Below are 12,207 nucleotides of genomic sequence, written 5' to 3'. Positions count from 1 at the left end.
TTGAATTGCATAATGTTATTTTTAATTGCATTTTATTTGACCTTTATTTGACCTATATTAATATTGAATTGAATCAAATATATTTTCAAAGTTTTCAACTTTAGTAATTTGCATTTTTTCCAATTATATGATGCTATTTTGTGTCAATTTTATTTAATTTAATTAATTCAATTACATTTTAATTTAATTCAATTAAATAATATTTTATATTTAATTGATTTGTCTTTTAATTGAATTAAATGCTACTTAATTTAAGAACTTAAACGGTGCAACCTGTCATTTAATTCATTGAATTTCATTTCAATTATTTGATTTTTGATTTAATGTAATTGAACTAGTTTAATTCATTTTGAGTTGAATTACATAATGTTGTTTTTGTTAACTTTATTTTTACATTTATGTATTTCTTTCAATTATAGTGTTACTTTTAATAACATTTTTTATTAAATTTCATTTTAATTTAATTACATTTCATATTGCATTCAATTTAAATTGCTACTTCACTTTTCTTCGTCTTTTCGGAAGTGGAATGACAAACGACATAACGATATGGGTGGGTATACGGGGGGTATCCTGCCTGTCAATCAGCCCCCCAAACCGTGTTGATCTTGCATCCTACCGGTGTCGTCCGCTGGACATCCTCTGTCGTCTTCAACCAGACAATCTGAATGTGGCGAAGGCGAAGACTCTTCGTGCCGGTCGGGCGGCCGTGTGACGTCTCCCTCCGGCTCGTCCGCGAGGCGACGTGGATGAGGCGAGGACGTCTGTCCCAGAGGGACCATCTCCAGGCCGTCCTGCTGCTGGCAAGGCGCCACTCGATGCATGAGGGCACCGCCAGAGAGGGCGCCATTGGTTTTGTTGTAACACCTGCATGGACACATGGACGTAAATCTTAGCACGCGTGTGTAGTGGTGTGTGTATGTGTGTGTATGTGTGTGTGTGTGTGCGGGTTGTGGTTAGAAACCTTCTTGATGAAAGGCTGAATCCCCCCCCTCATGTAAACACTTTATCATTCAAAGACTTGCATCGGGTTTCACTGCTCTTCCTGCTATCGGAACCTGATTCTATCGCGACCACAACCTCTTTTTCCCTGCAGCGGCGGCGGCAGGCGGGGGTAAATAAACAGAGGCCTCATTAGGCGGGCGAGCACGGCTGGGTGCACGCAGGGTAAACTGTGACGCTGACGACGCTTAAGTACATAAACGGGCAGCATGGGAAAGTGGTGCCGCCGCCGCCGCAAAGGAAGCTGAGCTGTACTCGTCACCATGTCGGCTAAAAACCATGACAACCATCTGGTTCCGGAGAGGGCATCATTTGCGCATAAAGACATTTTCAAAAGAGCTGTTGGTACCTGTTGTTGTTGCAGAGGTTCTGGCAGCTCATGCAGTCAGATGATTCGGACTGGGGGAGAGCCGTATACATGCCGCCTCCCTGGAAATAAAAGCAACACTTAGACAACGCGTCCTTTATGACGACAAAAACCACAACAGGACTCACGTTGTGGTGGTGGTGCGGGTGCTCGCAGTCCCCCCTCCCGCCGTGAGGAAGGGTGCTGTCATGGCCGTGTGAGAAGAGTCCCCCGTTGCCGTTGAGCAGTGCCAGGCCGTTGGGGTGCTTGTGGTGGTGATGGTGGCAACCTTGAGGCAACATGGCGCCCCCGTGTCCGTATCCCCCGTGGATGCTTCCGTTGATGCGGCCGGCGCCGGGCAAGGCGGTATATTCCAGAACGTGCCCATTCATGTCCGCCGGCTGGTAGAGGTAGCCTGGAGGGTCGTATTCTGCAGCAGGAGCACAAGGTGTACCGCAAGGCTCAATGCTAGATCCCATCAAGTTTAACTTATTTTCAAACACATATATTAATCGATATAAATAAGAATATTTTACTAAATTCATAGAATATTTAGACAAAATAGAAAAACATAATTATATAATATTAATAATATAATATTATATTATTTATAAAAATAAAATATGCAAAATATTAAGACATTGTATAAATAAATTCTGGTATTATAGTTTATAATTGTGATACAATATATTAATAATATCTGAATATACTTTCAAAATTATAATGCATACAGTATGTAATATGTACATATATTAATACATATATTAATTATATTAAAAATATAAATATTGAAAAACATATTCTGTGTTGATCAAAATTTTGTTGTCTAAAAAAATTCAACTTAATATTAGAATTTTGACCTAAATATTTCAGCTGGGGAAATCTAGGAGGAGTGTGATTAACGTCTTGAATAAATGACAGAAATGATGCTTCTTAAGGTAAGCGAGGACTGACTGTGCATGTTGTTGTGTTGGCGGTTCCTCCACAGACACATGGCGATGAAGGCCAGCAGGATGATCACCATCACGCCCAGCACACAGCCCACGATCAGATACAGCAATCCCCCGGGCGGGGCGGCCGGCTCCTGGGGGTGGGGCCAGAGTGGGGTGACAGGCCGTTGGCTGGGGGCGCCCGGAGACTGACGAGCTGCGGCGGAGAATAGGAAAGGTGAATGTGAGCGACAATGGTGTCCGCAGCACACGGTGTTGTGTTGGGCTTTCACGTTTAGAATGACATTTGTATGTTTAGCCGTAGTTTGACACTGGAACAGATTGTCCGACTGATGGCGGTGCACGGTGGCTCACCTCTGGTCTCACAGATCATGACGTTACTGTATTCGCTCTCGCCGCCTGCGTTGAAGCACTGCATCTTGATGTCGTACGACGTCTCCGGCTGGAGGTGTCCAATCATGTGGCGGTCCTTCACACCTGGGAGGGGGGCAGGAGACAGGGAGGGGGTGACAGGTGAGCAATGACTTCCTCGGAAAAGGATGCCGTTGAATCTCGCCGCTCTTAATCCCGTGTAATCACACCGTCATTATTTTTTCCAGCACGCTGAGGTCATGTTCTTTCATGCTCACACACACACACACACACACACACACACACACACCTCTTGTCAGTCCCAAGAGCCCTCACACAGTTGCTTTACTCTGGTGCAGCGCCATATATGGCAGCTCATATTTGTGCTGGCGTTCCTCCAGTCTTTACACATGCACACACACACACACACACACGCACGCACACACGCACACACACACAGACGAGACGACAACCTGACAAAAACAGACCATGTCCGAGCCATGAGGCTGCAGTGCGATGCTAAGCTACGTATCAGCTTCAATAAGAATCACTACACTATTTCTTTATTTTTCCATGTTACGTCACAATGGACGCCATAACAACAAAACCCCACAAACACACTGTCATAGACAACAACCGTGTATCCCACCCGGCATCTTCTCTCCGCTTGCATTCCAATACACGCATAATAACTCTACTGAGACGCAAAGATTGTCCAGTGCTTATGTGAAATCCAATGTCATCAATTGTGGCAGACTGCCACAAATAAATCTGGGCCGCCACAAATAATTGTATTTTTTTTTTTTTTACAGATTTGGCACTACTTTGCTCACAAACACATTATAATGGGACTGTGTGTAACATGTGTTGCAATAACACAATTAATGCGCACATAGCACGAGTGACTCGGTCGTGCATCGCACCAGTTCATCAATACAATCGGCCCTCGCCACTTTGCACCTCAAATGCCACGTCTTCACACTATCAAGATTTGATATCTTATATTTTATTATTATTATGGCTACTATATTTCATGTCTAGAGGGCTCTAATAATGTTAAGAACCTCAACTTGAAGGTTGTAAACCGGTTTTCCATGTCTTATTTTCTCTTATTATGTCGATTATATTGGGTAATATGAGTGTAAAGGTGACTATAGGGGTGTTATTTCATGTCTAGAGGGCTCTAATAATGTTAAGAACCTCACTTTGAAGGTTGTAAACCGGCTTTCTATGTCTTATTTTCTCTTATTATGTCTATTATATTGGGTAATAGGAGTATAAAGGTGACTATAGGGGTGTTATTTCATGTCTAGAGGGCTCTAATAATGTTAAGAACCTCAACTTGAAGGTTGTAAACCGGTTTTCCATGTCTTATTTTCTCTTATTATGTCTATTATATTGGGTAATATGAGTGTAAATGTGACTATAGGGGTGTTATTTCATGTCTAGAGGGCTCTAATAATGTTAAGAACCTCACTTTGAAGGTTGTAAACCGGCTTTCTATGTCTTATTTTCTCTTATTATGTCTATTATATTGGGTAATATGAGTGTAAAGGTGACTATAGGGGTGTTATTTCATGTCTAGAGGGCTCTAATAATGTTAAGAACCTCACTTTGAAGGTTGTAAACCGGCTTTCCATGTCTTATTTTCTCTTATTATGTCTATTATATTGGGTAATATGAGTGTAAAGGTGACTATAGGGGTGTTATTTCATGTCTAGAGGGCTCTAATAATGTTAAGAACCTCACTTTGAAGGTTGTAAACCGGCTTTCTATGTCTTATTTTCTCTTATTATGTCTATTATATTGGGTAATAGGAGTATAAAGGTGACTATAGGGGTGTTATTTCATGTCTAGAGGGCTCTACTGATGTTAAAAACCTTATTCAGAAAGTTGTAAACCATTTTTCTCGATCTTATTTTCACTTATTATGTCTATGACCTTGGGTAATAGGAGTGTAAAGGTGTTATGCCGGTGAACACCCAGCCAACAGGCGTCAGGCGCCCAGAGGTATCCAAGCATCCCAAGTTTAAAGACCCACCCCCCATTCCAGCCAGCAACCCGAGTCGCTCTGAGGAGCCCGCTGTCAAGTTTATTAAATTGGGAGCAGAGAAGGTGAGTGTACGCACCTTCAACAATGTCCCGCTTGTAGTCGCTGTCGTTGTCGCTGTCGGTGGGGCGGTAGTAGATGTAGAAGCCCTGGATGGGGGTGTTGTTGTTACTGGAGGGACTGTACTGTGAGAAACAACATGGCTGACATCAGAGCACAGTCACGGGTAACGTAGAGAGCAATCCATGAGAACGAGGTAAGGACCACTCACAGTCCAGCGCAGCATGATCTGGGTGTCGCTGATGGCGTCGGTGGCGGAGATGTGCGGCCCCACCACGGGGCGGTCCGCCATGCGAGGGCTGGCTTGGGGCACCTGGTAGGGCCTGGACGGGATGCTCTGTGGACTCTCGCCGTACAAGTTCATGGCTGCCACCCGGAACCTGTAGCTGGAGCCTAGAACAAGAGTCATTGACGTCAGCTACAGCAAGCCAGTAGTGGCGTGGTGACACCGTGTCACCCTAACGTACCACTGCAACCACACCTTTACAGTGGGACAACCATCAAAAAAGCTTGTATATTTTCGTCAATATACTGTATAAAAAAGTCCACAATTATACAATGATACAACCATTTCCTGTTTGTTCCACTTTGGAGAGAAAAGGCTTTTGAAGTTAGTGCCTAGTGCTTAAACTTGCCAAAAAAAAACCCTACCATATAATTAATAAAACGTGGAAGTGACTATTATTTGGTTCCATCCATTTACCAGCCATGTTCTCTTATGATGCCAAAGTGATATTTTAAAAGGTGTGTCCCGAAAGACCGCTTATGCTAGGATTCCACTGTGCCGACGCCAGTTGGTGCCACTACGCGCCAATCACATAATATTTGGCGTGAACTGGCACCAACTGGCGCCGGCCTAGTGGTCTCCTAGCATCATTGGCGCAACTTGGCTCCTGCCATTACATTCCAGTGGATTCCAATACGCGGATTGTTTGTGTCATTTTGTTCCACTTGGTGGACACTTGGTGCCAATTGCTTGATGCAAGTGGTGCGACAAAGATTTTAAACATTTGGAAATTTTCTTGCTGCCAAACTAAAATTTTGCCGCCGTTACGGGCCACCCGGAGCCAGTTGGGAGGCAGTTTGAGCCACTGCACGCCACTAAGCACCTTATTGGCGACACTCGTAGCAAATTGCATTGGCTCCCATTGGACTCTTAGCATGATGAAATGCACTTATTTGCTCCACTTGTGAACAAAGATGCGCAGAAACAATTGCTTTTTCGCGAAATCATGAAGAGCAGGCTTCACTACACATCTTAAATTAAGCACGCTGAAAAGTGACCCCTTAATGTGATGTTGTCGTGTGCGATACACGACATTTAGAGCATTAATGGTAACAGACGTCCAATGTAACATATTCATTCATTCATTCATTTTCTACCGCTTTTCCTCACGAGGGTCGCGGGGGGTGCTGGAGCCTATCCCAGCTGTCTTCGGGCGAGAGGCGGGGTACACCCTGGACTGGTCGCCAGCCAATCACAGGGCACATATAGACAAACAACCATTCACACTCACATTCATACCTATGGACAATTTGGAGTCCCCAATTAACCTAGCATGTTTTTGGAATGTGGGAGGAAACCGGAGTACCCGGAGAAAACCCACGCATGCACGGGGAGAACATGCAAACTCCACACAGAGATGGCCGAGGGTGGGAATTGAACCCTGGTCTCCTAACGCGCACTAACCCCCAGACCACCGTGCCGCCCAATGTAACATATATAATAATAAAAATGTAATCATTTAGGCTCACCAGGCTCGAGGTTGCGAACCTCCACCGATAACTTCAGCGGCGAGATGTTGTCGGCCGCCACACCCCACTCGGTGCTGCGACCCCGCTTGTACTCCACGCGGAACGCCGTGATGGGCGAGCCGCCGTTAGCTCTGGGGATCCACGTCACGTAGACAGAGCTTTCGGTCGCCATGGAGATGGTGGGCCGGTCGGGAGCTTCTGGCACTGGAGGGGAGGAGAAAAAAGGGAGAAAAAAAAGCGAGAGATTAAGCTTTGAAGTGAGCAGACCGTCTCTAAGCGTCGCCGCATCCCGACTCACGGAAGGATGGAAGAAATTAGCGGAGGAGGAGGAAGAGGAAAGGATAAATCACAGGAGGAATGTGTACTTACTCCACCAGCTGAGAGCCACACAGTTTTGACAGGCAGCAGAATAAGACCAAGAGAGGGGTTAGCGGACAGCTTGCAGGCAGAGAGCTCACTGTTCGATTCCCAGACAGGAGACAACTAATCCGCACTGACCTCTGTCGTGGATGACCACTCCAAAGTGGGTGTTGGGGTTTTTGTCCTCGGGAGCTTTGGGTGGCATCAAGACCACGGGAGGCTTGGAGGGATTCTTGTTGGACGAGGCGCTCTTTTCTGAAATGGGGGGGGGGGGGGGCAGGAGAGACATGTGTAAGTAAAACAAGGTGGGACAGTTGTCGCCCCCCTGACATGATTTCCTGTTTGTGCTGAACGGCGGCGCCACCGTGTTACACGACAGGAAGGTCTCAGCGTAACATCTGGCCAACTTCAAGAAGATCAGGATGACCTCAGTGGCTTCCTGATAAAGCATGACTGGAAATGCAATAATCATCTCAACACGCCCTTTTGCGGACGAGTCAAATATTTCCCAGGGAGGAGGCGTCCAATTTGGGGTAAAAAAAAAAAAAAAAAAAAGAAAAGCATCCTACAATCATAGCCGTGGTTTCTGGCTGCTTTGGACGCAGTTTGAACTTTGTTTTCCAGCCGTACTGTGGTCACTATTATTCCTGGGTTGCACAACGCTTGGGGTTCTTCTTTTATTTTTATTTGTCCCGGTTTTTTACCTCTGGAAAGGCGCTAGAAAAGCATGGTTGTTTCTGCTCTCTCCATTGATTAATGCAGACATACACAACCAGATATGCACAATGCAGTTTATATACATTAGAATGCTTTCTTATAAACATTTCATTTTATTTTCACCAAGATTTACACATTTATTAAAATTAGTCAGAAGTTCGACAGTACCACTCAAATTAATTTGGAATACATAATGCCCCAAAGTCTTGACAAATAATATACAATTAAAAGCTAAAAGAAGCAAACAAAATGTAAGTAATGAACAATTCTACAATAATTAATCATTTGAAAAATAAACATTTTTAAATATTTGTAAAGAATAAAATCTAATAAGCAATAAAAGATCTGAATAAAAACACATTCAAAAATTAATAATTAAAATAAAAAAATTTCTTTGTATAAATATTATATTACAGTATATTGTATTATATTTTTATATTAATTTCCAGCAAAAACCCCTGGTGCAGAAAATGTTGGTATTATATTTTTATACCATGTTATTAATTTTTATTATTTTGTATATATTAATTTTTTTTTACAATATCACTTTTTATAATTGTATGATACAGTATAGGCATTTCTGCTGGTGTCCAGACGTTAAGGAAATAATAACTGAGTTTATAAGCGCAATCATTTAAATAACATGCATTAATTTTTAGTTCCATTGAAAGATTTAACGTTGTTATTTTACATCACGGCCGTCCAAACTACGGCCTATGGGCCATTTGCAGCCCGTAGCTTGTTTATTATTGGTCAGCGCACCTTCTAGAAATGATATGATAGGCGACCTATGATGATTTTCCCACTTTTCTGACGTATAAATGTAGTCAGAATGTTGTATTCTCCTTTTAAACCATGCCAAAGTTTCAGATAATGACGTTTGCGCATTTTGAAGTGAACCCTGAAAGAAGTTTGGGATGGCTCCGAATGCTCAATCTGTGACATCACAGTGAGCCAGACTTCCTTATATGGGCGTGCCCGGGTACGAGCTGTACAAGCTGAGTGTAACCAATCACAGTAAAGTGGGCGTGCCAGGAGGCGGGTCGTGGGTGGAATAAATTAAATCCAAGGAAATACAGCTGGAATAGGAGCAGATTCTGGAAGATCTAGAAATCTTTCTGTGCGGGTTATTGTGTGTAGCTGCTCTGTAGGAGTATAAAAGGGTTGATAGGATGACAGCTTCTTTCTGAAGTAAAGGCAGGACCTCGTTTTAATGGATCTATACATAAATGGTGAGAAATCAATGGCGAGCTAGCATGCATCATTTTTTTTTTTACCATGGAAATGATGAAGTAAGAAGTGAAAAAAGGGTCCATGTTGAGAAGACTGTGAGCAGTGTTCCATACATACATACTTTCACAGTAAACCATGAATCCAACGTACAAATATGTATTTCTTTCCACAAAGTATGATGACAGAACTTGACATTTCCTGGGAACGTCTCAGCATACGTGAGAACGCTTCCTTTCATGCCTGACGCTAATTGTTGTTTTCAGAGCTCGGCCAAGCGCTTATACGCACCTTTGCCGGTGCGGAAGGTGAGCATGGCCGGCTGGCCCTCGCCCGCTGAGCTGCGGGCCACCATCAGCACCTCGTACAGGCTGGACGCCTCCAGCTCAGAAAGACGCAGGGAGCGCTCGCTACCCGGGACGCGCACCGTGTACCAGTTTTCCATCACCGTGGCCATTTCGTCCACCTGAGGCACACAAAGTAACAAACTTTAGAAGCGGGATCATCTTGCAGGGGGTCACGGTCCTGGAAAATGAGACTCAAAAGGAAAGATTGAGATTTCGTTCACGGTTTTCAACACCAGCAGGTTAGACTCTGCCAATGTGGTCCAAATCACTTTTATAGTCATACAGAGCTCATTAGTGAGGAAAAACAGGAAATGAGCAACCTCCAACTCCATCCAGGTACTAATTTGTTTTTTTTATTATAACAAAACCTGGCCTGCAAGGCACTAGTTGAAATAACTACACGTTGAAGCTGAACGGAAATGTAGAATAAATGCTGAAATATCCAAGAAATGTGTTTCTGAGGCGCGAACCAGCAACCATCTGCATGGGAGTTGAACACTCTGCAACCTGAGTCATGCCACCGTGCGCAGAATGTTACGTGTAATGTAAAATGTAAAATGCATTTCCACCAATAGGGGGCGAAAGTGAAATTGTCCGTTCAATTCCAATGTAAAAAATGTCAAGAGAAAATATTGAATTATAGAAAATGTAGATGTAGATGACGTCCCAAATGATGAAATGAGCTGAGCATTTTGATGTTGGAATGGTTTGAATTGGTTGAAAAATGTTGGAGGAGTTAGCAGAGGAAAAACAAACCTTGCAATGTAAAAATGGACACGCTTTCTCGTGCTATTGAATGAGTAAGTATGTCCAAACTTTGGACTGGTGGTGTACGTTGAACCCAACTAAGACTAAGACTAAGGATGGAACCAGCAAGCATCCACCACCTGTGTCATGGCAACCCTGTAGAATAGGCAGAATCTTAACAGCCCAATAGGGGGCGCCAAAAAAGTGGGCGTTCATTTTCAATGGGAAAACTGTCACAGAAAATATGAAATGTATAAGACTTATGAGATGTTTCTCTGTCTGTGGGTGTTTTGGGTACACCTGGTGATACCAGGAGAAATGTGATGATAACCGCAGAACAGGAAATTATTGCGACGTCAAAGTGAGGACTGCACATTCGCGACCTCACATATTTTTGTATTTGTGGTAAAAAAAAAAAAAAATCATGTTTTTATCTCCACAAAGTTGTTTTTAAAAATGTGCTTTTCCCTCAAGTTAGCACGTATACAATTCACTTTTCTAACAAACAATTATGGCTGCGGTTTTTCAACATTGGCTGATGGTCCATGGCGATAGACCATGGATTAACTTATTTTTACACTTAAAATGCAACTTCAAACACTACCTGTAGATGTAATAAAGGTGGCCACAGTTTGACCCTGGAACAGATTATTGCTCTGTAAGCGTGACTCACCTTTCGGTATTTGACAAAATACGCGTTGATGGGGCTGCCGCCATCGGGACCCGCCCTCCACTCCAGGTCATACACATCGGGTTTATGCGTCTGAGGCGGGCTGACGATGATGGGAGCGTCCGGCGTGAGGCGGTCTGAACCGCCACCAGCGCCACCGCCCTCTGTGTCGTCGTCATCTGCCAGGAAGTGCTCGTGGCCTTCATCGCTCTGCATGGGCGGGAGCGACGGGGGCACATCGGGCGTGCCGCCTCTAGAGCTCAGACCTAAGAGAGGAAGATAATGTTGACAATCGTAAGGTTTGATGAAGCCAGTATTGCTCACAGGGCTGCAATCTATCTATGGCAGACAGAAGCATTCATATCACCTATAATTGCAAATAAACAGGCTACTTAAACCTCAAACCCTGCGAGTGCGTGATTGATATGGTGCCACAGCATTTGCGTGCAAGCCTAAAGGTCATAGGTGTTGAAGAGTACGCTGCAAAAGTCCACCTGGATGTCTCAACGTTTTGTCCACGGAAGTGCCTACTAGCATCACGGCGGCATTTTCAAAGCCAAACACACGAAGGAAGAGGTTAGAGTGGAGAGGTTTACCACAAGGACACATTGCAAGGTTCTGTTCCGTGTGCGAGCATGGCACCGCTTGACAGTGTAAAGCAAACAGGCTGCAGGCTGGTAACACTAAACCTGATCCCGGGAACGCTGCCAGCTGCCGCACATTCCACACGCCAGCCATTAAAATACCGGAGAGAATCCACATGCAGTCCTCTTGAGTCACGGCTGAGGCTGCCGCACCAGAGGATGCCGCGGAGGGAGCGATGCCGGGGCCTGATACAGAAAAAAAATACGCTTTTGGGAGATAAAGGGCCTGACGCCATGATGGATACCCTGGCTGGGAAGCAGACGTGCGAATGGAAACTCTTAACGTCCACGAGGTTGTTTGACGCTAAGTAGTATAGTTCAGTTGGCCACGGTACAAACCATACATTAAGGTGCCTGCCATCAATAAACTTGGACCGCCACAAATACATTTGCTCGTAAACACATTCAAAAGTGGCTGGTCTGTCAGAGAAGAAGAACATGTAGCAGAAGGGATCAGTGTTGCCAACCTATCTAAACTTAGCAAGTCATTAGACCCCTCGAGATAGACTTTTTCTAAAAAAAAAATTAAAATTTATATATATATATATATATATACATACATATACATATACACATATATATATATATATATATATATAAAATGAAGAGAGCTCTCACAGGTGGCGCCGTGTTGGAATTAGAACATATTTTGGTCGCATATCATTAAAAAAGTCTTAATAAACAAAACAATAGTTTTAATATTACAGGAATGTGGTCAAAATATTATGGAAATAAAGTCACAATATTGGAATCACATTATGAGAAGAAAATTTGCTAAATAAAAAACAGCCGCAGCAATGGAAAAAATAGCTTGAATTTTTTATCAAATTTAATACAAAATATTACAAGAAAAAAGTTGTACTCTAAGGAGAGAATACGACAGAATTTTACAAGAAAAAAAGTTTAAATATTATGAGGAAAATATGAACATGAAAAAGATTTTTTGGGGAGTTAGATTAGGGAAAAACTGTTCATTCA

The 12,207-nt window shown here is 43.4% G+C and overlaps 1 protein-coding gene across 2 annotated transcripts in view; it reads right to left on the bottom strand.

Moving 5' to 3' along the window:
* Positions 1–12,207, bottom strand: part of cdon (cell adhesion associated, oncogene regulated) — a 32,389-nt gene that overhangs the window by 878 nt on the left and 19,304 nt on the right. For both annotated transcript variants that reach the window (XM_058080594.1, XM_058080595.1), the window contains exons 8-18: positions 10,589–10,851; positions 9,113–9,287; positions 7,013–7,129; positions 6,515–6,718; positions 4,971–5,152; positions 4,779–4,884; positions 2,653–2,775; positions 2,303–2,494; positions 1,498–1,778; positions 1,352–1,431; positions 620–867 (exon numbers count right to left, since the gene is read on the bottom strand). In XM_058080594.1, the coding sequence (XP_057936577.1) occupies positions 620–867; positions 1,352–1,431; positions 1,498–1,778; positions 2,303–2,494; positions 2,653–2,775; positions 4,779–4,884; positions 4,971–5,152; positions 6,515–6,718; positions 7,013–7,129; positions 9,113–9,287; positions 10,589–10,851 (1,971 nt within the window). The remainder of the gene's footprint in view (positions 1–619; positions 868–1,351; positions 1,432–1,497; positions 1,779–2,302; positions 2,495–2,652; positions 2,776–4,778; positions 4,885–4,970; positions 5,153–6,514; positions 6,719–7,012; positions 7,130–9,112; positions 9,288–10,588; positions 10,852–12,207) is intronic.

The sequence above is a fragment of the Doryrhamphus excisus genome, chromosome 8 (genome assembly GCF_030265055.1).
Source record: "Doryrhamphus excisus isolate RoL2022-K1 chromosome 8, RoL_Dexc_1.0, whole genome shotgun sequence".
NCBI lineage: Eukaryota > Metazoa > Chordata > Actinopteri > Syngnathiformes > Syngnathidae > Doryrhamphus > Doryrhamphus excisus.
Note: the sequence above shows the minus strand (reverse complement) of the source record. Positions and strands in the feature narration are given on the sequence as shown.